This window comes from Vanessa cardui, chromosome 12 (assembly GCF_905220365.1).
Source record: "Vanessa cardui chromosome 12, ilVanCard2.1, whole genome shotgun sequence".
Classification (NCBI taxonomy): domain Eukaryota; kingdom Metazoa; phylum Arthropoda; class Insecta; order Lepidoptera; family Nymphalidae; genus Vanessa; species Vanessa cardui.
In genome coordinates this window covers 13,297,054-13,323,864 of record NC_061134.1, presented here as the reverse complement: position 1 = coordinate 13,323,864, position 26,811 = coordinate 13,297,054, and the positions used below count along the sequence as shown (strand labels likewise).

The following is a 26,811-nucleotide window of genomic DNA, read 5'->3' as shown; positions in this document are numbered from 1 at the left end:
GTTTGCGTAACTGTGTCGACTGTTTTGGTTTTCTCAGAACAATGGCCGTGCGTTACGCAAGAATTTGAAGCGGGCGCGCGCTGTTTCCATTTACAATGTAAATACGAAAAATCTATTGTACACTAGCCGCAGCGCGGTATACACGCGTAAAACAACACCGCCACACGAGTTGTAGATGAGAATGTTTCATAGCCAATGCATTTCTTACTTAGGCTATGTTATGCCAAACATTTATTAAAATTTTATAATACGACACAACTTAGATGTAGCATCGGCAAAATTAATAAAACTGATTACTGCCGATTTACACAACCACTAGAAATAGCCCCCTATCGCGCCATTCTACGCTATTCGTCGATATAGATTCTCGCGTCAGTTCAACCCGAGAAAGCAAATCGACGTGTCAAATTGACGAATATATTAGGTCATATGACATTACACGTTTGTGTAAAAATGATATTTACATAAGAAATAAATATTGATAATTTGGGATGGCGTACTTAATTCGGATGTGATCAGTTTTACGAATTTTGCCGATGCTACATCTCAGTTGTGTCACACTATACTTGTAGATCATAAGATTGTCCTATTCAAATAAACAGACTATGATTAGATATAGAATATTATAGTACTCTTGTTTCTTGGATCTATGCGTTTTGTAAGCGTTATAGGGTGTGAGGATGTGTATATAGACTCAATTCAAATTATGGGTCCCATCTAAGGGCTCATAATAAACACATCCCAAGCTAACGTTTGAATAAGCCGAGCTTTGAATTATTGAACCCAAAATTAGCAAGAAAATCCTTGCAATCGCACCACCCACGCTCAATATTAATATCTCAAACAAAGTAACTCCAAAGCCAAGTTTTTAATAAAACAAAAATTACAAAAAGAACAACTTTTAAAAATACAGCGAATCAAATAAAAAACGACAAAAACTTTGTCCATGGTGGCTTGACGCGGATTTTTTTAAAAATTATTATTTAGTTTATAACACATAAAATGCAAAGATACCAGGGGAGAACTGGCAAGGAATTAATCGCAATTAAATATATTACATTATACATATATCTTTTTGGCAGTTTAATTATTTATTAATATGGAAATTTCACGATTTTTTTAATCATCTGTAAACATATATATTTTAAATGGGCCTGGATGGCCAAAAAAGAAGATGGAAGACATTCAAAGACTTGGCCCAAATTTGATGGCATATAAACTTGTCTCATGGATCGATATTTTAATTATGTGTACACATACGTCATTTTAAAAAAAACACATTTGTATTATTAGATTATATATATACCTATCTAGACACCTATCTAGAGTCGCACTACAGGAGAACTAACACAAAGGAGCAAACTTTATTATCTCGGTGTGACAGCTACGATTGACGCTCGCTAAACGTCAGAATAATATACTTGTGTGCGTGTACTTGACGCGTCTCAGCTTTGACAGACATATAAATAATCAAAACCTGCATTATTACACCATTCGCTAGTTTCTCTAAATTGGATAATATCATCGGTATGTCTATAAAAATCTTTGAGCTGAGATGGCCCAGTGGTTAGAACGCGTGCATCTTAATTGATGATTTCGGGTTGAAACCCAGACAATATTTATAAGTGCTTAATTTGTGTTTACAATTCATCTTGTGCTCGGCGGTGAAGGAAAACATCGTGAGGAAACCTGCATGTGTCTAATTTCAGTGAAATTTTGCCATATGTGTATTCCAACAACCCGCATTGGAACAGCGTGGTGGAATAAGTTCCAAACCCTCTCCTTAATGGAAGAGGAGGCCTTAGCCCAGCAGTGGGAAATTTACAGGCAGTTACTTTATTTTGACTTCACTATCTATAAAAAAAAACAAGATGATTTTAAATTGAAATAACTTTTATTTTATTGCAATGCGTTGTGTTATACATTATAATTTTGTAGTGTATTGGAAAGTTAGTTTAACAAGAAATATCTTAAACAAACGTCAACAATCTTTCCCTCTTTACTCGGTCCTGAGTACAGGTAGGCGAATTTGAGGATAAACGATATATCATTATGTAAATTAACTCAATTTACAAAATGAATTATTATAGTTTTTATCGTATAGGCGCTGTTGACATTTATAAATTTGTATAGTTTAATTTTTTCGTCACCGACGTGACTGCCACCTGCTTTCTGTAATACACGAGAACGAATTGGTTTCGAGTTACTTTTCCATACTTAGTTTACATATCAATCAATATTAAATTTTTGTAAAACTTTACAAGTAATTATGTTTTTTTGTTGAATTTAAAATAAGTTTCAGAGTTAAAGCCAAAATGTTCCAGTGGTTGTAAGACGTCAATCTTAATTGATTTTAGTTAAACCAAGGGCAATCACCAGCCTTAGGTTCTTGCTTAAAATCCATGTATTCTATTTACTGAATCATCCTAGCTCAATAATCTACGAGATAAGATTTAAACCAAAGTAATTGTACGCCTCGAGTATCAAATGAAGATAAAGTAAGGAATCTATATTTAGTGACGCGTAGGCAGACCGCTGCGGCCTGATTACGTCAGAAGTGACGTCATGCATGCCCTGGTCGCTGTTCACGGCATAGTTTATAAAATATCCCAAGTTTAAGTCGTTTCTGCAATCGACATAGATACCGTACAAGATAATTCATTATATAAAGTATTAGAATTAAATTAAAAATCTTATTTTTATCGACTAGTTTATAACTAAGTTTTTCTGAAGGCACGAGATATAAAAGTTGTAAATAAATTAAATTAAATAATTTCTCCGTCTCTCAAACTCAACCCCAAATCCTCTACACACTTTTTATTTCAAAATTAAAAATTAATAAATTTAACTAAGACGATACTCGATGGTGTCTTATATTAAGATGACATTCGTTGATTTTCAAGCATAATAAATAATTTAAGAATTCAATTGTATTTGTTTAATCTCGTATAGTGTATATTCAAACTCCACGTAAGACCCTAATTGAATGAAGAATAGTAAAAGTCTGCAATCACACTGTTGGACTGAGGTTTCATCTTCTACTAATCAGACAGTTAGTAGTTTACTCCACAAGGCAGCACTAATGCGGGTCGATGGAAATACCGATTCAAATTCGAGATGAATTATAATCACAAACCATGTACATAACCATTCGAATTGTTGCCTGTGGCTGTGTTACTACTGGTCAATCTATGCTTCTTATAACACCAAGATTTTACCCGCGGTTTTGCGCGCGTACACTATTAATATAAAAAAAAAATTCGTTGATGATCGTTGTACAAAGAGGTCTCACCTCATCGTTTCCAAAACAGGCTCTAAACTATTTGAACACCAAATTTCATTCCAATCGGTCCAGTAGTTTTGGCGTCAAAGCGAGACAGACAGACAGACAGAGTTACTTTCGTCTACATTTTTTTTTTGACATAGGTGACAAACGAGCACGAGGCTCACCTGATGTTAAGTGACTACCACCGCCTATGTACATCTGCAACACCAGGGGGCTTGCAGGTGCGTTGCCGGCCTTTAAGAAAGGAGTACGCTCTTTTCTTGAAGGTTTACATGCCGTATCGGTTCGGAAAAACCGCCGGCGAAAGCTGGTTCCACAAAGCGGTTGTGCGAGGCAGAAATATAATACTAGTATAGATTTATTAATGAGAGTCTCACCCGTCTTCCTTCATAACTGAGTTGTCGCCACAGTCGCAGGCGCCGCCCGCCTGCGAGAGGAACATGTTGAAGTCGTGCGTGGAGTGGTCCCCCCGGTGGAAGCACTCGCGACAGATCGACATGCACGGCGATATGCCGCAGGTTCGACACCTGTACGCGACCACGCGTGGTATCCATACGAGACCGCATTTGTCGTGTTTGTCGTAACTCCGCACTGCAAACAACATACACAATTATTAATATTTAAATGAAATTACACATCAAATTCCACACCAACGATAGGTTAAATAACGTAATAGTAATGTATATTTCGTACAAGAGAGCGGGATTACTGCTAAAAAAAAATTGTCTCAGACAACCTAGAAAGGTCGATTCAACTGCTTATAAGAGATGAATATAGTTTACATTGGTTAAATGACATTGGGCTCAAAAATTTGCACAAATATTACCACAAAAGGTTACATGGAACTGACTTAGACATCTATTACACATCATATTATAATTACGAATTTACTTTGTTTTGAAACAAATAATTGAAAATAATCATTAAATAGTATAGAACGAATTTGCTTAACGCTGTCTGTCCCTATGTTTGCTTAGATCTTTCAAATTACACAACGGAATTTGATGCAATATTATTCTTTTCTTTTCTTCAATTCAAAATAAGACGCATTAAGACACGCGATAATAACGAGATGGTTGTTTTATTGCTATTAATTTTAAATCGTATTGTATCTACAATACTATCGCGAATCAGATTTTGGCGCTGTAAGAAATAGTATTTATTCTCAAACTACCAATGACCTGCCAAGAATTCGATATAAAGGTTAGGTAACTTTTTACGAATTTTTACAGCATAATAATTACATTGACGGTACACACTCAGCGGGGTCTAAACAAAGCCAAGTATAAAACACTTCTATAAATACACGGTAGTTGAGTAATTTCTCACATGAGTTGTTTCAATCTTTTTGCTTTTAATTTTTTTTTTTGCGTTGAGATAATATGATATGAATTAGTAATAAAATTTGATTTAGATGGCTGGGTTTGTCAGTAATTGTTGTTTATTCAATATTAAAATTGTATAATAAGTTGTATACAAGTAGCGTAACGTTGGACTAGTCGGATTTAAAACACAAGATCGTTCAAATCCGGGCAAGCTGTACAGAGTTTACATATTAAATTCTGTTAATATTTGGTTAGATCATACAAAGATAACTTTACTAAACATTTTAGTGGAGAAACAAGGTATCTTCTATGTTTATAATTAAACATACATTATAATTTAATTATCAGAATAAAGCTTCGGGTGTTTCTCCGTCCGATGGTACAAAATAAATTAAATGAAATAGATAATAAAATGTCAAAAAATACATTAATGATAACAAAACATATATTACTTGTTTGAAATTAAACATGTTACAATTATAATAAAGATTGGTTATTATCCTATCTCACCAAACAATTCTGAGAGCACAAGCTAACTATTCAACTACGCAAGTTGCAGTGTTTGACAAATTTATTTAATGCTGTCTACTTCTCTTAGTCTCACAGAAAATAATAAAAATAGACGTACGATCTCACTCGCTAACTCATGATCTTCACAAAAAGGAACTCATGATCCGGAACAATATAAAAGGCCACTAGATCACAAAGACATTAAGCTGCCAAAAAAAACAAGATGAATAGCGTTTAATGCGATTAAACAATTTAGTAATGTTTTATAGATTATAAAAAAGCATTCAAATGCACCATAATAATTATAACGACCTCCGTGGTCGAGTACTGTGTACACCAGTTACTCATGGGTACGCCACTCTAGAGTTGATGTAGAATGTTCATTAGTTTTCTATGTTGTCTTGAGTCTGGAAGTTGGTGGTACCTTCGTTACTTCTGAATTTCCATAAATCAAGTGCTTTAGCTACTTACTACTTATTGGGATCAGAGTAATGTACGTGATGATGTCCAATACTTATTAAAACATATATATTATAAAATAAACGTTGTAATATGCGTAATATGCAAATTTATAAAGGTAGTCAAATAACATTCTTATCGTAAGAGATATTGAACGAACAAATATTTGGCATGACTCATGGCCCGAGGATAAAATAGCGTGTAACCATCTACCTATTTTAATTGTAATTATCTACTAATTGTTTCGCCATTAAATTTATTAGCTTCTAGCACAATATCGCTATCTAAATAATGAGTTTATATGCCATTCCAACCATAAGAGAAAAGCAATATAAACACAAATTGACGCGATATTATTGGTCGAGAGCTTGGTTAATCTATGATATTCACTATGGATTTGCTAAAATTGGCTTAGTGGAGCACATTATAGCTGAATTAATAAAATATCGCATGGAATACATCTAAGGCCTGTTTACCTTTATTCCTGCTTCGACTGTAATAGGCTATATTAATATATTTATAGGTAGGATTTATCCACTCATGATATTTTCTACCTCTAAGCAGCAATACTTTGTATTATTGTGTTTGGATTAATACCTTAGTATAAAGTTTTATCAAAGGCATAAAGGGTAAACATATAGTTTTATTCATATATGTAACTAAAGAATATAATAGATAGAAATCATTAAGTACCTAAAAAATATAAAAAAAGTTCTATAATACGGTAATTAAATACAATTAATTTTATATATCATGTTTAAAAATCAACGAATACTAACTTCACGCTTTTTCATCGACTATGTAATTAAACTGAGTAATACGCCATAGTAATTAATATTAATTTAATTAATTGGCAAGGTTAATACGCTCCTTATAACATGCCCATTTCACTAAAGACTTGTTTGTGAAAATCCCAATTCATACTCATGTTGATTAATTTTTAAGAATTGATGTTTTTTTATGATATATGTATCTCTTATCTACGTAGGCAAATACACAAGCCATCTGTCGATGTATCGTCACCATTGCCCATAGACATTGGCACTATTAGATATATTAAACATTCCAAAAGCTACAATATGCTAACAATCTTGGGAACAAAGATTTTAGGTCCCTTGAGCCGGTTACATTGGGGACTTGAACTAAGTAGAACATGTTATAATGCACAAGTCTTGTGAACATCGTATTCTTAATATTGTATGTTATAGATGCTGTGTTAATACATATGCTATATGTTATTGACGGTAAACCCATTAATTTTTACTAGCCCAACCTGGGGGATCGAATTCGTAACCTCGGGATCTATGGCCGTTTACTAAATACACCAACGATTCAGCTTTATAGGTAATCGCGTCTTAGAGTGTGTTTTTATTTCAAATACAAGTATGGCGATAAAATTCAAGTGACTGCGAGTTTCTTAATAATAGCATATCTAAGATTAGTACAGTTTTATTGGCAAACGTTCAAAAAAAATTTGAAGATCGCTTTGTGATCCTCTCACGAGTTATTTTGATATCAAAACTAAACATATTATGAAATTTTATCCGTGTAGAGTGATGTTAATACTGATATACAGAAAGGCTATTAATTATGTTATGAGTATATCGAAATGTGTACCGGAAGACGTACTCGTTACTCGTAAATTAGTTAACATATTTTATCAATTTGTAATGTTTAACATTATGCGTTATATATTGTCAAACGCGTCATTAAACAACGACAGTAGAACGATTATAGTAATGTATGTACCAAGATAGAGACTCTAATTGATAAGGCTTAAGAAACAGCGAAACGGCCGCAATGCGAAATTATACCGAACGAATTTTATTCCGCATCACACCATGCTAAATTTGCTTCTATTTTTTTAATACACCTATACATGTTATTATAGATAATTTAATTTAGCATTACATTTGGGAAGAGCTAATGAGGTTGTGATAGAATCTTCTTGGAAGAAACTACTTCGGTAATCGGTGGTAGCTTTGCAACTTCATAATCGATTCAGATCCATTATTTTGTATAATACGATATACTTAGTGACATACGATATTTTTATTAATCATAAAAAAAACACATTACATTAAAACACTAAAAGACCAAAAAAGTGTTAATATGAGACCGGCGATAATACGATTAACATGTCTCCAACATATATGACAGATATTTTTTTATCTGTACAATTTATTCAAATCACCAGACACCAATTACTATATAAAACTGGCTCTATAATCACAAATACCACAAACACGTTGATTTACAGGAATTGGAAAAAATATACTTAAATAAAATACTTACAGAATACTAAATCTATTTGTAATCATATGTACTACAAATCAATGGAGACAATAACAAAAATAAATACTAACAAATACAAATATTGGACGACATAACATACATTACCTACTTTGATCCCATTGTAAGAAGCTAGTAGCACTTGTGTTATAGAAAATCAGAAATAAAAACGGTACCACAAACACCCAGACCCAAGACAACATAGAAAAGTAATGAACATTTTCGAGATAAAAAGCAAAACCTATACTCATTTAAAAATGTAGTATAAAATTTTATTAATATTTATACGAACAGTAATAATAATAAATATGATTTTGTCAGTGTCCTTTATAACTCGTGAAAAGTCAACCAAAATAACCCAAACTTGTGTTTTCTAGTAACTGTTTCAGTGTTCCACTGACTACAAATTTGTTTCGTTTTGTTTGCTAATACGTTAGGTCTTATAAGTTAGCCAATAAACTCATAAGGAAATCAAATATATTTATATACTGGCTGTATTAGTTACAGACAAAAAACTGTAACAGTATAACGCATCTAATAAACATGTTTAATATCGACGCAGCAGGCTCGTATTAATAACTACATAAGTCATTATCATCGTTACATAGTACAAAACAAAGTCGCTTACCACTGTCTGTCCCTATGTATGATTAGATCGTTAGATTTTCTTCAATAGATATGTACATTGATTCAAGAGGAAGATTCATACGTAAAAAAAATGTACAATATAGTAGAGAAACACTGATAAATTTAAAGGTTTTTCAATTCATGTCGAATATAATATAAACACATTTTTATGAGCTTACATTGCAAACGCTGGCAGATCCCTACGAGTTAGATTAGGATTAATGTCCTTTACTATTATTATATTTAGGGTTATTTTCGAAGCGATTTTAAGCAATGCAGCATTAATCCTTATTCGATTAAGTACCTTTAAGAAATTGTGTATGAGAATATAAATAAATATGGCCCTTTACAGTATGAAATTGAAATGAATGATTCCGAAGATATTACAGATTAAAAACACAGAGACATAGACGTTTAAAGGCTACATTATGCTATAGTATATTTAGTATCAGCATTGTGCCCGTGCGAAGTCGGGGCGGGTCGCTAGTTTACAATATAATTATTATCATAGTAATTTACACTCGCATTTCGTTCATTAGATACAAGCCTTGAAACGAAGTCTTTTTATATATACTTCTAGACTATACAAATATTATATGAAAGTTACTCTGTTTGTCTGCCTGTCTGCGCTGTTTCACGACGAAACCAATAAATCGAATTTGATGAAATTTGGTATGAAGCAAATTTGAACTCCAAGGAGGGACAGAGGCTACTTTTTCGCTGAACCACAACAATCAAACCCCTTTAATGCGAGTGAAACCGCGATCGGCAACTAGTGCATTATATGACAAAAATGCCTATGTGCCGATAATTTCTCGGAAATGGTCTTGGTTGTGAGTCGTCGGTTGAGGCGTTTATACGTATTCAAATTATGATCATTACCTTGGTACTATCGCCATCAGGATTTTAATTAAGAATTTATTTTTATCAATTCCCATAAGTATATCGCTGATAAATGTCATTGACAAATTCGTGCATTTTTTTATACATATACAAAATACGTTAATTCGGATAAAAATTATATTACATATATTGAAATAAAATAAATTTATTCATTAATAAAGTGGCGCCTTATCAATGATCACATTTAATGTTATAGGAACCAGATTTGAATTCAGTCTATTTTTTATTCAATTTATTTAAAACTATACTATACTAGTTGTATATCTTATTGGAATTTTAACTTCGTTTGGAAATTATTATCACTGAGAGGCAGGTGAGGATCGGCATTGAGATACACACTTCATTAATTCAATTTCAAAAATGCCCTCCAAAGTTCATTTATTTGGAGTAAACTATTTGTCTTTTTAAGGGTTGGTGGTCAGTTGTAGGTATGATGTATAGGTTATATGTATCCTTCCTTGGTTTAAACGTCAAAATTCGTTCAATTGTTTGACCGTGTGTGACAAATACATAGAGTTACCTTATCCCATATACTCTTTTCGTGCCCCAAACTCCTCCATCCCGTATACGACTTTCTCCCTCCCAAAGTTCCTCGCCCTATTTTGAATGTTTGTTAATGTGTGTTTAGTACACTTTGTAATTTTTTATGTAAATATATTGAGCGTAATAAAATTAAGTTGTAAAATTTTTGTGATCGTTCTTATTTGTTGTATTAATAATAATGTTATATGTTTTCTAATTATGTATATATTATTGAATCGTTTTAGGTTATCGGTTAACAGAGTCCACTACTGTTGTGCCCTTAAAATTAATTTAAGCCTGCAATCTCGACTGCACCGTTCAATCTCCATCGTGTCTTCTCCATCGCACGTGGCATTGGCGAAATAATTTGTGCCCTCTTGGCACAAACAAAAGCCATTAAAAAATGGATAGAGTTACTCTAGTATTTACAATATAAGTATAGACTAAGAGTAAGGTTTAATGTTAATTCTACAACGTTATTACGCCATATGTTAGGTGCTTTTATATGTAAGCGATACATCGTTATATGTATAGGATTTTTAATATTGACATCTCAAGCGAAATAAGTTGAAAATATTTTATAAAAAGAAACGGACTGCATCTATAAACCTCTTATTGACTCGTTCGGTCTTTTAGTCTTTGTTAAAAAGGGTTGTTTCTTCTTTATATGTATATTCAAAAAACAACATACGAACATATTTTTTACTTCAAAAATGAACATACTATTGGGAAAAAGAGTACAAAATTGGAGAGGAACTCAGCGCAGAAACAACTTTAGATAGCTCCTTCGGGGAGGAGAGCACAACTAAAACAAGATTAGTATACTCGTTCAAGCGACTGGTCCATGATAACTTGAAAGAACCGGATGTCCGGTTTTAAATATAAATAAAAGCTATATTTACTTGACTTATTTATAAATCTGATGAAGACACTACCCTAGATGGCAATTAGCGAGTGTAATAAAATATGTTGTATTATAAGCCCTAACAGACCTTTTAATGTTTTCCTAAGATGACATAAGAATTTATTAATAGACATAGAAAAGTATCTGCAAAACCTTTTAATAAAAACGAGAAAGACTTATCATATTATATAGAGGGGTATATGAGGTACTTGGGATGTATTGACTTCGTTCAGTCGTAGGCTTCAAACTAACTTGTTCGCCTAATAGAAGTAATTAATAAAAACTGTCGGTATAATAAGGTCCCCCCAGTTATGTCTGTCTATCTCTATGTTCGCGATGAACTCAAAAACTACTGAACGGATTTTCATGCGGTTTTCACTTATAGACAGAGAGATAGATTCATAAGGAAGGTTTAGGTAAATCATTTATTAAGGTTTTTGAGTAAATTATTTTAAATAGAACGACAATTTTTAAACATATCGGTAAAAAGCAACCAAAAAATATATAAATAAAAGGTAAAAATATTTAAAAAAAAAACTAATGTCCACCCGTGTGAAGCTGGGAAGGGACGCTACTGAGTTATAAACAATCGCTAAGCTACATATTTTCCCGAACAGCAAATACATCGTACAACACACTACACGTATCTCATATTTCTAAATCTACTGCTTCGATTAAAAAGACAAAAAGACAATATTTATTTACATAAAACTCATAAATTGAATATTTTATTTTGTTACGTTTCGTTTTGTTTTGATGCCGTTATACTCCATATGATAGCTGTACATCATGCCTATATGTAACTGATATGTCATTTATAAAACGTCTATGGTCTATTCCAACCAAAAGAGGATAAAAGAAAAATAAACAACAAGGTCAAGAGATTGAATAATCTATGATACGATTATGGATTTGCGAAAAAATTGCGCTTTGAACGTCGACGGAACTGTTATCGAAAATTTGAAAGTAAAATTATATAAAGCAGATATAAATAGATTAATGGAATCATTTCATAGTATAAAACAAAGTCGCTTACCGCTGATCATCTCGGCTCGACTACTACTTACTACTTATATATTATACTATACTATATGGTATATTTATCGCAAATTCTATAAAAATAATATATAACAATAAAGGTGTATAATAATGATTATCATCACGTATCAACGGACGTAATTTTAGTTTCTGAACTGTTACTTTACATGCGAATCGCTTTCGGCGAGCAGACTCGTGCTCACTAATGTGTTTAATATCAATTAAAAACACGTATGTTTTATTAAATACCAAAAGTCATTCGGAATAGTTCGTGTCCAACGGCGCAGGTGTTCCGTACTCGTGCATACTTGACTATCAAACTTGTCTATTGTTATTGTGACATTCAAAATAATACTAGTGTGTCTCACGAGAAACTTCGCGCTAAATAAAGATATTTTTTAATAAAATCAGGTCATTATTTTCAGGGTTTGTTTGCATTACATTTGTTGTCTCATATTAAAAAAAAATCAAAGTCACATTTGGCGCCAAAATTATGAAAACTTTTTTAAATGAAATTTTCAATATAATTGGAGTTTGTCAACAACAATTTACTTATTTACGATTGTAATTTTTTTTCTATACAGCGGTAGTACCGGTCTCTAACCGGCCTGTCATTTTATCGGTCTCCAAAAATCATCCTTCGTTAAACCGAGTTAACAATTTAGTAAATTGCAATGAAGGATCCTCTTCATTTTTATAATTTTCACTTAAAAATGAGGTAAATGATTTTTTATGTGGCAATCACAAGCACTGGGACAAAAATCGGCTTACGCTATTAATGTATAAGATTATATACCATATCTTTCCGATTTATTGGTTTTTGTATCATCCCAACTGATAATATTGGTGCGAAAGTGAGTTTGTAGTTGTTCACGTACTACTTATCTGATAATCAAGAAATATTCATTACAAATTTATTTCTATTTGATTATCATATTTAAAAACTAATTACCCCGTGATAATCATAAGTCAATTTCATGTACCTGAAACATATACACATATGTCAAAATTAACAACACATGTAAAACTCATAATCTAAAGAATATAAAAATTATAAACTTCTTGAACACAACTTAAAACTCTGGCAACTGAACCCCGATAAATAATTAGAGACGCGGGAGTGTAATTAAAAACAAAAATGATACTGCTGTATACTAAGTCGCAACGATCAAGATCATTAATACATTGTATCTAATCATCATATCAGCGCTATAATTACACAAATGACAAAAACAATTAACAGCATCTTATGTCTTAGCGTTATCCAACAAAGTGCGCATTGGTAATTATAGGTCGCGTGCGCAGGCGCATCAACGCTCTCGTACAATAGGGTTGCCAATCATCATGATTTTCTGATTCATGGTCTGCTTTTTCGGGTATGGCTTTTTTTAGAATAAAATTTATGGAAGTGATTTCGATAGCTAAGTTTTATGATATTATGTTGGCTAAGGATATTTTAGCTACTCTGCCAGGAATCCCACTAACCCGGAATTATGCTTTTTTTATCGACATTGGACATATCGAATAAAAATATTACCAAATATATATTATGCCCCAATTTGTGTTTGCCGCCTCATTATGATACATACCTATATAAATTGTGCTTAAAATTCGACGACACTAATTACACATACCTATATATGCAGAATCAATTAAATAATTTATCCAGATATAAAGATGTATTGCATCAATACCTACAATCGGTAAACTCAGTAATAAAAAGTATTTATCTTACATTACATACCTTTTTTATACATGAGCAGCCTCTAAATTTCCCACTACTGGGTTAAGGCTTCCTTTGAGGAGAAGGTTTTTTTTATTATTTAAATATAAATATCACAATTGTAGGGGTCTATGCAAACCCAATTGGATAAACAACCTAACCTACCAAGTCAGATTAAGAAGGTTCTCCACTCATTACATATTCTACCGGCAACAAAATCAAAATCAAAATAAACTTTATTCATGAAGCTTTTACAAGCACTTTTGAATCGTCATTTTACAATTAAGTGAAGCTACCACCGGTTCGGAAAGAAGATTCTACTGAGAACCGGCAAGAAACTCAGTAGTTACTCTTTTTCAACATTTAAAACAAATAAAGTCAAATTAGTTAAATACAATTATTTAAATTAATATATCCTGCTTAGAAGTTAACAGGTATTAACTCGACGCTTTTTTATCATCTATAAACAAAGTAATAAACAGACAAACATAGTATTGTTGTGATCCGATTTGACGATAGAGCACAACCTCGTTGTGGTTTAAATTTGAGAATGAATAAAATTCGCGATGATCAGATGAGAAGACGCCACTACAAGCACAATTGACATAATATCTTTGTTCCCAATGTTTCTTGTAGCGCCAATGTCTATGGGCGGAGGATTAGTAACCTTAGGCGGCCCAATCCCACACCTGCTATGTTAATTTTTAAATAATAATGTTTATAAAAATGTCTCCAAATATTGTCACCTCATTTTTTATTTCAAGGCAGTTTATAAGTTAACATTACGTACGATTATGGTACTTATTTGCACACATTCCATTATAGGAATGTTATTAAAACAGTACTACTATACTACCTATTTTTTTCGCATTCTCGTCCTTGTGACAACCCTGTCGTACAAGCCATATATGGACGTCAGATGTTACTACAATTTAATCCTTATTACGACGCACTAAGCACCACCAGGTATCTGACTCATAGTTGCTTTCAATGGTTATTGCCCCTGCTGTCACGGTCATGTGATATCCAATTGACATTTGCTCTTCCATTTCACTCGGAACTCGTTTTTAATAAACTAGTAAAAGTCAGGTTGATGCAAACGTACATTAAAAAAGGATTAAATTCAAAGAGAAAAGATGCAACTTCCAGACAAAACAGAAAAAACGATCGTTAAATTGAAATTGTATTTATGAGGATTTAATTGAAAGAGAAAAGACGTTTCAGACAAAACGGAAAAACGATCGTTAAATTTAAATTGAATTTACAAGACATAACTTGGACTCTTTGTTCTTAGAACATTTTATGATACCTCCGGCATGCATCTTGATATGAATTGAAGTTCAACGACCTTACTTATAAACATTTTTTGAAAACATTTCTGTTAATCATTGTTTTTACTCTTTTTGTCATCATTGATTTGACATCTGAAAGAAGAAGACACTTCATTATTTACTTATCACCCCATTCAATACATTTAAAGATTAAGCCAATCAGGCTCTTTTTGGGTTTCTTGTTCTTTCGCTCAAAGTGACAGGTCGAAACAATAGAATGAAACAAGTGACAAATAAATTGATAGCTGAACAGGATCAAAAATGTAAAGAACATTATTCAGCTTGAATGAGTCACAAAGCGCCACAACCTGATAAAGGGTTTCGCTTTGGGTCCAACGCTTTGAATGCTGTTATCGGGCATAAGCCTCTCGCTACCGAGAATGATAAACAGCATGCATACGCATATGCTGGATGGTCCCTTCCCGCGAAAATGCCATGTCGTAGGAGATTGCAAAGCGGAAGCCTCTGACCTGCATCACTGAAGAAGACAAGGGTGAAGGTTGACGCATTTACGATGTAGAGATTGATTAAAATTACTTAAGGCGCCAATTTCTAAGGACAGTGAGGATCACTTACCAATAAGTGGACCAATCGCCCGGACGCAATACTATGATATAAAAAAAATGGGTAAGGTCCTCTGTGTCGAGAACTTTAGAGGTTAATTCTATCTTATACAATATTGTTGTTATTTTAAACGTTAAGAACTCAAGACTCCTACAGTAACAATGCCCAGCCAACCATGGGACCTGAGTTGTTGATGTTATTATGTCTCTAATTACATTGTTTATTCATTCTATGTATTGGAAAAAACGTCATATAAATCATTTTTGTTTAGTAGAATAACGTACAGAGTAATTAATATATACATAGGTTTATATATATAAATATATATACCGATATAATAGGTATATACGCAGTCTGTACTGCTTACTGACATTTTTACTTAGTAACGAATTTCGTCCTTCCTTGGGGTTTAAGCTTCGCACCAAATTTCATCAAATTTGGTTCAGGCGTTTGGCCGTGAAAACGTAACACACAGACTTACTTCCGTCATAATAATATTTGTATAGGTTAGCTATGACCCGCTGATTTCCCCTCCTTAATATTCTATTACACTTGAAATAGATATCTACGTAATATTTATGATAGGCACACCCGATTTGAAGTTTGATAACAATAACAATTCAATTATTTACTGTTTTAATATTAAACAGGTAATTAAAAATAAAATTATTATTTGTTAGAAAAATAACCTTTCAAAAGGCAATTAATTTACTCGTTGTGATAGACATAAATTTAAAATAATTAACATTTTCTGTTATGATATATAGATCAACGGGAATCACGTGCAATCTAAGCCAGACGGCGAGACCCCACACAACTTACAATTCTGACAAGTTCATGTTATTACAATTAATCCTATGGCCGGTTGTCATCAGTCATAAGCACATAGACAGTATATCATAAGGCGCCGACGCCTCCATCAGGCGTAACCCATTAAGGCAAATGCAAAACATCTTCATGGTAAAAAAGAAAACTTATCGAGTTACATGTGGATTTAATTATTATTTTTGACGAGATTTTTCCCTGACTATGTTTTGGACCTGTGGGCAAGATTCACTTGTAAGTTGCAACGGCATACAGCATATCGTTCTCTTATGCCTACATAAGGGAGCGTTCTTTTCATCAGTGGTCTCTCATTGTTTGTGTACTTGTTTGTGTGCACGTATGCGTGCTTTTTTATGTGATAGGTGGCAAACGAGCAGGAGGCTCGCCTGATGGAAAGTGACTACCACCGTCCATGGACATCTGCAACACCAGGAAAGGGTACGCTCTTTTCTTGAAGGTTCCAATGTCGTATCGGTTCGGAAAAACTGCCGACGGAAACGTGCGTGCGTGCGTGTGTATTTGGTATATGTAATCACTAGATGTCACCCGCGGCTTCTCTCGCGATTTAAAGGGTTGTTTGTCATGTGATACGCAAAAAAGTTGAAATATGTCCTTCCATGGAGTTCAAATTTGCTTCAAACATAATTTCATCAAATTCGGTTTATTGGTTTGGAAGTAAAAGAACGAGACGGTCAGACAGAAGTATAGATATAATGATGACCATCACCGCCCATAGACATTGTAAATGTAAGTGCTAAATGACGAAAGTTTCTTATAAGTTTTATATCAAAAAAACCTTCAATTCCTGTCAACTCTGACGATCCGATACGACGACGATGTAAAAGGGGTTTTCACATTAACATCATTCAGTTTCTGAGAGCTTATTTTTGTGTCCATAATTCATATCGTTGGGCGTTTAAGGAAAACATCGTGAGAAAACATGCTCACGTTGGTTAAAATTCCGCAATGGACCCACTTCGTGGCATACTTCCATCTCTTTTCCTTAATCGGAGAAAAGTTCCAATCCAGAATTAACGTGCTGTCTCTTATTATTTTCAAGATAACATTTTGGGTATTCTTTAAAAAACATTTATTGTTTGATATAAAAAGCATGATAATACAGATTATGAACAGACACAATTAACCGTATAGCGCCACACCCCATCGGTGCCAATTATAAATAATCTGCAAGCCACATAAGAATAAACAGCAAACTAGCAGTTACAATCAAAACAATTGCATACAGACATCTTATTATGTGATTTGATATTGTCTCAAGTGCTCTGTGAATTGCTAATTTGCCAAATCATCAAGTCTTTGCTTTGTATTACTATTTGGCATGCCCTTTAAGACGCTCCAACACAAAACCCTACAATCGATAATAAAGAAAGATGTAACAAGTTTACGAATGTTCTTCCCTTTAGATGAATACCTAAATTGTATTAATATGAGTCTTTGAGTTGCACTTATATTTGTTTTATGACTTACAAGAACAAGTAAATGACACTTATTATCAATAAACAGTGGACCTACCTACATACTTATAAAAAACACTTTTAATTACCATTTTACATAATCTATATCTCCACAGTCTACCTATATCTATAAATTCTATGTACAGGAACATTGTAGTCTAAATAAGGTCACGTTGCTTCAAAAAAAAGTGTTACAACTTATTTTTAACAGAAAAATTAAATACATGTGTTCAATACAAAAATAAACAAATTAAAACCAGTTTAACAAAACAAATAAGAAAGCAGCTCTGTTAAAACAAATTCGAAACTCGCCGATTAATTAATTCGAAAGCGATATTATAAGGCGACTCCTTTATCGTCATGTCATGCACGTATCCTTTGGTTATTATTATTATCGTATAGTACGACACAACTTATTTCTTATCACATCCGAATTAAGTACACTATCCCAAATTATCAATATTTATTTCTTTTGTGAAAATGATCTTTACACAAACTTAATAACTTGTAATATCATGTGAGTTAATATATTCGTCAATTTGACACGTCGATTTACATGCACTTGCTTTCTCGGGTTGAACTGACGCGAGAATCTATAATAGCTATTTCTATTGGTTGTGTAAATCGGCAGTTATCGGTTTTATTGAATGCCGATGCTGTATCTAAGTTGTGTCGTATCATAACTGATTTTAATGTCAATTATTATTATTATCGTATAGTACGACACAACTTATTTCTTATCACATCCGAATTAAGTACACTATCCCAAATTATCAATATTTATTTCTTTTGTGAAAATGATCTTTACACAAACTTAATAACTTGTAATATCATGTGAGTTAATATATTCGTCAATTTGACACGTCGATTTACATGCACTTGCTTTCTCGGGTTGAACTGACGCGAGAATCTATAATAGCTATTTCTATTGGTTGTGTAAATCGGCAGTTATCGGTTTTATTGAATGCCGATGCTGTATCTAAGTTGTGTCGTATCATAACTGATTTTAATGTCAGATGTCAATATAATTCGTTTTTTAAATGCGTCGATCGTCTTTTATTGGGGACAAATAAATAGAAAACGCTGGCGTATATTTTGTGTATAAATAATAGATCCGATGTAATCAATTAAAACCGTTCGAGAATAATTATATAATAAACAATAAGTTTCAATAAATCAGAAATAGAAAGAGTAACCATAACTATTTGTCCCAAAGTGACAATTCCTGACAGTTCACTTTACTGTAAGCTTTACACTGTTTTACGCGTTCGTTCCAGTAATTATTTTAAAGGCTGTTAAAAGTGAGGTCAAACCCCTGTTGATTTCCTATTCCTATCACTTAACAAGACGTTTAGATGGTTTACTAAAAAAATCGCATAGCTAGAAACAAAAGTTAATTTAGGAGCGCTCTCTTTACAGCAAATTGAATGAAATTTGTGTCAAGCTTCAAACCCAAGAAAACCTAAAATCGCGGGTAAAGACGCGGGTGTCAACTGGTTGGCAATATATCTACAATTTTAGTATATATTATACTAAAATTGTAGTCTGTTTATAAAATTAAAATAACCACTTTTTATTAAACGCATATGGAATGTATACACGAGTACAATAACCTATACTACAACAATAACTTTTTTGTTAAATACAAACACACACAAAGTCGCGGGCACAACTAGTGAAACATAACATGTTAAGACGATACGTTTAAACAATATAGGTATATTTATACAGTTCTAAGGTATAGGACCTTAATTGATAATTGATAAAAAAAAGTACATATAAAACCTTTTTTGTGAGACACTGGCGATTCACACGTGACAATTAACTTGATATCGAACAAGACGTGCCCTTATAAGAACACTTATCTCCCGCGAGTGGGATGTTATATGATAATGATATATAGTAATTTTTAACTTGACGTCGTTGGTATCTTGTTACGAGCTTCCTCCGTTACATTGCAATTTATCGGAATATTCGATTTAATCTGTGCTTGCCACTTTATGTTTATGTATATTATTTAAGTATTTATACACTGTAATGACTGAATTTGTAATCTATACTGTACGTATAGAAAATCCCTTTTTACTAAATGCATATGAATACATGGTACTTTTAACACAATAACATGTTTTCTGCCTGTTTGTTTGTTCCGGCTCATCATTGGAATGGCTCGAGCTATTTTGACGGGACTTTCACTGGAAGATTCGCTTATATAATAAGGAGTAACATAGGCCACATTAACAACTTTTTCGTTAAATTCAACGAGCCCACAGTCAGCAAAGGTCTTAAAATAAATAAAAAAAATTCAATAGTTTACGTGCTCGTAACGCCACTTATCAATTAAAAAATATCTTTAGAAATGCTATCGAACCGAAATGAAAACAGAGCGTCGCTGATCCTGAGCCATACAATGTATAAATAAATTATTACTTTATACATCGCTTGCATTAAATTATTATTTATATATATGGCGAGCCATAAAAAGAAAACTTAGTAATGTTTGTTTGAAAGGTGTTCTTTGTTGGCCGGCGAAAAAACGAGTTTTATATAATATTTGCAATTCACGGAAGCCATACTAATGCGATGGCTTTTGGTCTGTTTATAGAGGACAATCTCTATACCATCATATATAAATATATAATTATAAATATCTGTATCATGTTGTAACAACGACTATATGTTTTGAGAAGTTTCATGAGAAAGCAATTATGTTATTGGCCCCAATATTTGTTTCATTTTAAGTTGGCGCCCAACGTTTAAACCAAGTTACTTAAGGTGGCGCCACTGACGCACACATTACGTACTCCCAAAAGGATTTGTTTTGTTGCAGCCTGAGTGAGCCCACAAGGATTGTCATCTGGAATATATCCTATATGACGTAGAGACTTATTCTAAATATTATTATTAAACGTACTGTAAAATCGAATGGGAAAACCATGTCCTGTAATTATGTATATACAGTTTTGTATTATAAATAAATAATTATAAAAATCTTGTAGTATAGACCAATAGGTAAGCTGTGGACTTGATCAAAGATTTCATGGTAATGTATGCGGAATGTTTGTTTTATATTTTGCTCAGCTGCTGGCATCATGTTCTTCGCGTTTCGGGGTTCCAATGTCGCAGAGAGGGTGGAATGGTCGCTAAAAAACGAGGTCTTTATTACGCTATTTATTGTAGTAAGTGACAAGGAGCTGGTCGGCGATGCTATTTATTAATATCAAACGTTGACCTTAATATTTTATATTTTGCAGTCTAAGAATCTCACATTAACGCAATGCGATTAGGAAATATATGGAAAATGATTTTCAAACTAATATATCCTAAAGAGCTGAGAGGGCCCAGTGGTTAGAACGCGTGCATCTTAACCGATGATTGCGGGTTCAAACCCAGGCAAGCACCACTATATATATGTGCTTAATTTGTGTTTATAATAATTCATCTCGTGTTCGTCGGTGAAGGAAAACATCGTGAGAAAACCTGCATGTGCATGTGTCTAATTTCATAGAAATTCTGTCACATGTGCATTCCACCAACCCGCATTGAAACAGCGTGGTGGAATATGTTCCACACCCTCTTCTTAATAGAAGAGGAGGCCTTATCTCAGCAGTGGGAAATTTACAGGCAGTTACTTTACTTTTTTACTTTATATTATAAATAATTTAAAAATAAATAATAATAATATAAAATAAACATTAAATTTGTTAGTGTTGTTATTAACGATTGTCTCACAAAGTCCGAGATAATCCAAAATGCATGAAGCGTGTGTATAGAAACCTAAAAACGGAACCGCACCAAGGAGTCGATACTTAAAAACAATATACGATAAAGATGCACTCAATTACTCATAGCAGCAAAAAGATGTCTGTTTATTCTTAGAACTAGTTGCTTTCAGTGTACAGGGGAGGATCGGCACGTGTATAGCGATCAGCTGTTCAGCGGGGTCAACGCACGGCTCGGCCGGTAAGCACGGACGGGCAAGAAGTGGTCGAGTCAATGCACTGACGAGGAAGACCGTGTCTCGCGAGCGGGTTACCAAAACGATACAGAGCCGTCGTCGGATGCTCGCTGACTCATATTAAGAGCGAGTCAAAAGTTTTCGACCATTTTTTGACTACTAACATTCTTCTTATAACATTTGACAAAACGTTACAAATGGTCGATAAGTACAGAAGGGTTTACATACGATAATCTCTAGATGAGTACGTTCTAAGTAATGCAAACTGCCAGCAGAGCATATGCGATATACCACAAAGGTAGACAACCTCTTCCCATTCGAAGATCATTCCGGTATGACTACTGAACCGCAACCCTCGTACAGCGTTAATCTGAATGTATGGATTTAATTATTTACTTTCAAGATATAGTCTTGTTATTAATTACCATAGATCATGTAAATAAACTGTAAATAGTTCAACTAATAATAATTTTAAAAACAATTATACTCAAGTGTGAAATTATATGTAACATTAAAAAAATTAAACAGTCTATAGTAAATAATTAGGCTATCGTTCGTTTATTCAAAATATATATGTATATTTTAATTATATATTCAAATAGGTGGTAAAAAACATATAATTAGTATATATAGGCCAATGTTTATCTACCAACTCAAAATTAAGAAAAGGTAATGAAATACACAAAGAGCAAATATTAGTTGGTATAACTACTCGTGCTTAATATTCAAAATGCAAAATTTCCTATGAATGGATTTTAATTACTCAAGCAGACCAGGACTCTTGAAAGGATTTGATCCAAATTTTGCAAAGAGATAGATAGGCTGACTTAGCATGCTTTTTTCCTAAAAACCTCCTTTTCCCAACACGCAGACCGAACTGGTATTAAAACAAAATTTATTCCTTACTACTCCAATAATAAAAGATCATCCTTTGCACTATTTTTGTTTCACTATAATGAATCTTTAGTGGGCGGTCACCACAGTCGGGGTTGGTACCACCCACTACAAACATATCATCTAAATGCATAATGTCTATATTTATCTACACATACAATTCACAACTCAAACATTACATTCAAAAATTAATAGAACGATAAATATATACCAAATTGTATATATTGAATTAGATATAATGCGATACTAAAAACATATTGTTGTTAAACATATATGAGAAACTGGCCACGGGCTATGATCTATGCGACGGTTCATTTGGACCCTCAGGAATCTCTTCTGTCTGCCACGCCGTGACCGGTCCGATCCCCGCGCGACAAGACAGGATATTTTTTTGCAATATTTCATAACGTTTATATCAATAAAATTATATTTATTAATTGAATCAATTTGAAAATAATTTTATTTCTCACTCAGTGAAACTTGTTTAGTGCCATCGAGTTTAATAGTGGATTTAGAATTTTCATGCATTTTACATATATTTGTGTGAAATGCTGCATTATTTTCGGTAATGTGATTATTTTGGCTTCGAAAAAAATGGAAACTTTTCAAATCAGACTAATATTTATCGCTTAGGCATAGAACTCCACTCCGCCCTAATGGTAAGTGATAGTAGAGTCCAAATACGAAGACGGCTAGTTCAGTCAGCACTAGTCATCTAGAGATGCATCTTCATTTCAGTGGTTATAAGAGAAATATGATTTTGGTACATATTCTTCGATATCTTCGTCGATGTTATTAATTTAATAAGATTAGATTATTTGATAACACTTTAAAGACTATACAATTTTGTTTAAGAAAATGATGAATAGAATAGAATGAAATGAATAGATTAGTGCTAAGAGTGAAATAGGAGTCAAAACGTGTCGTTGCTCTATGTATAATTACTGAAATATTTTTATATTCGATGTCAGACTTTACTAGACAAAGCAAAGCAAGACAAACGATTGAGTCGTTTGTCATCATAAGAAAATAAAATCTAGGAAGATATAAACTCCGAGTGAAAATACCAGCAAGCACATGGATTAAAAAGTTTAGTTGTAAAATATTATTTATCAGAACTTACAAATGTATATTTCTACGCAAATAAAAAAGTAAATTTTCGAATAGCGACAAATGTTTCCACGGGCTCAACAGACGTGACGTTTACAAATCCAACAAATTTCCATATAATTGCATTTTGCACTAGCTTTTCGTATCATATTTCGACGACTACGGTATTAGAAATGGAATTAAGCAAGATGTTATGGTATATGGCAATGACCTCCGTCTATAAGATAGATGCATATTACCTATGTACTTACTTAGAAAAAAGAAAATTGAAAAATAAAAGATAACTTTGGAGAACATGAATGCACCTATTATTTTCTTTTAAAGTTAATTAATGGTGTATATTTTGTAAGCTGTGCTTATAAATAAATTAACATTTCCAAAAAGTCGTAAGTAATTTAAAGGTTTAACCTATGAGAAGGTTAAGGTCCTTTTTAGACTCAGTAATTTTAGCTGTGCACTGTTAGCAGTCAGCAAACAAAATATTTCATAAATGCTATTATAAAATGTAGAGATTCGATAAACTTATGGAGAACAATATTTGTATACGTAATATTATTTATATTCATTTAGCAATTAAACACACACCTGCCTAAGGTTACATTTCCGGGTCTGATTACGAAAGCTGTATAACGTCCTCCTAAAATGTTAATATTTTATAAATTTTTGCATACGCAAAAGGTCTGCCGGGAGCAATTTACAAAACACCTGTTCTTTCTTTTAATGGATCCTTTATATAGTTTCGATCGATCTAATTAATGTGACGTTTTAAAACAAGACTCATTATTTCGCTAATCGACGAGAATGGAAAGAGATATTTGTTTAATTATTTTTAACGCACTTTAATTAAGTAAAATTATTTTAATTACAAATAAAAATATGTAACGCAACCTGGCAATGTCACATTGCGGACTACGGCGTATTTCCCTTTTGAGAAGGCTTAGGGATTCTTCCACTACGCTGCTCAAGCGCAGGTCATTGGATGCACACGTGGCAGATTTTCATCTGGCATATGTAAGTCTTCTTATCAAGTTTCCTCTCACGTTATGAACTTTACATCACTACCATCTTTGCTTTACTATCCCCTTAACAATATAATTACATCAGAAGACGCTGTATAAATAAATTCAAATTAAAAATATATATATTTAGGTCAGGCGGTGTGAGGACAACGACACTATAACGAGTAAGGTGACAAAAACCCATTGTGTTACCACAATAATAGGTAATAACAGAACTCAAAACGAACATGAAACAAAATAATATTTACGTACATAGTTTTACTTACGACTATTATAGCGACTATGTTGCTAATTGATTTATGGTAGTCATTAGGGTAGCCACGGTTACGTCTTAGTAACGAATACAAGATACATAATATAATTATGTTCTTATACTTGAAATAATAACATGAAATTCACGCTTGTCACGTGAAATTAAAACGGGCAGACTGCGAAGTGTTTATATCCACTCGTACATAATCTATACTAATATTATGAATGCAAAAGTAACAAACTGATCGACTATATATTGCCTTTTCACGGCCGAACTATTGAACTGAATGTAATGACATTTTGGTATGGAATGAGCTTGACATCAAAGAGGGACATAGGTTACTTCTAAATGTAAATCCTACGAACAAGCAAGGAGTCTTGTCTTGACAAAAAGTAGTATATTATAAATGTATGTTGATGAATATATCTGTGTTTGAGGTTAATTCGTAACCGATTGACCGATTATCCATGACGACGAATTATGCATAACATATAAACAAAAGTATTTTTCATGGAGGTTTTCAAATACACATTATTTTAGCTTCACATCAGGTGTTTTTGTTTACATTTGCTTGGAAGTTTCTTCTATAGTTCAGCGAAAAACATCATCTCTAGGATCAATAATTAACAAAATATAATACAATATGTTGTATAAGATGTATCTCAAAAATCTTGTTCATACCGCTGAAAATGATATGGTCAATGCAAATACATATAACATGTATATCATGTTATTTTACTAGGTAGGTCTTTGTGCAAGCCCGTCTGGATAGGTACCACCCACTCATCAGTTATTCTACCGCCAAATAACAGTACTCAGTTTTGTTGTGTTCCGGTTTTAACATCTTTGTTCCCAAGGTTGGTGGAACATGGACGATGTAAGGAATAGTTAATATTTCATACTGCGTAATTATCTATGGGTGATGGTGGCCACTTACCATCAGGTAGCCTATATGCTCGTAGGCCAACCTGTGCCATAAAAAAATCTATGGAAAAAAGTTGCAGCCCGGAGCTTGTATGTTGATGATGCATAGAAGTTTCTTGTACAGTACCATCAAACTATATTCAATTCCAACCACAAGTGAGCAAAGCTAAATAAACAAAATTTGACAACAAACTGATGAGATGTCATTGGTAAAGAGGTTGAATAATCTATGTTTATTACAGATAAATGGAAAAAAAGTCCGGTAGATGTTATCGGTAGATTGGCAGTAAAGTGGAATTGTGTTTTATTATAATAAAAAATATCAACTGTGATTAGTGCATAATGTTATTATTAGCTAATAGCATGGTTTACGTAAAACAAATATTTGTTTATAATAAGATAGTATTCTGGTTGTATGTGCTATTATTTATAAAAAAATAGTTAAAACCTTTATGACTATTCATTTATTATACGATAATAAATTGTATAGTTAAATTGAAGTGTATATTAGACTCTTGGGGATTCCTCATGTATCGCTTCTAACAGGAAGACTCAGCACCGCAGAATACGCGATTACATAAGTTAACAACCCACTGATATTACCACTTGACTATATTTGTCTAAAGTATATTGTGTAAGTCTTATGGCATATGCTTCAGATACTGAAATTGTAATTATTTAATGTATTTGTACACATTCTAAATGATACATCAACTATTGCTAGAATAATTACGTGCAAAATGATAGCTACGTCCGACACTCGTCGTTCATTCGAAACTTGTCCGAGAAAATGCTGGTTATAAAAAAACCAAGGTATTAATTTTTTTAACTCATTCGGTTGAAATTAGATACAAGAACATATCCTAGGA

General features: G+C 32.9%; 1 protein-coding gene across 1 annotated transcript in view; it reads right to left on the bottom strand.

Annotated features, from left to right (window-relative positions):
* Positions 1-26,811, bottom strand: part of LOC124534257 (E3 ubiquitin-protein ligase Ubr3) — a 69,873-nt gene that overhangs the window by 35,092 nt on the left and 7,970 nt on the right. The window contains exon 2 of the mRNA XM_047110004.1: positions 3,664-3,877. Within this exon, the coding sequence (XP_046965960.1) occupies positions 3,664-3,877 (214 nt within the window). The remainder of the gene's footprint in view (positions 1-3,663; positions 3,878-26,811) is intronic.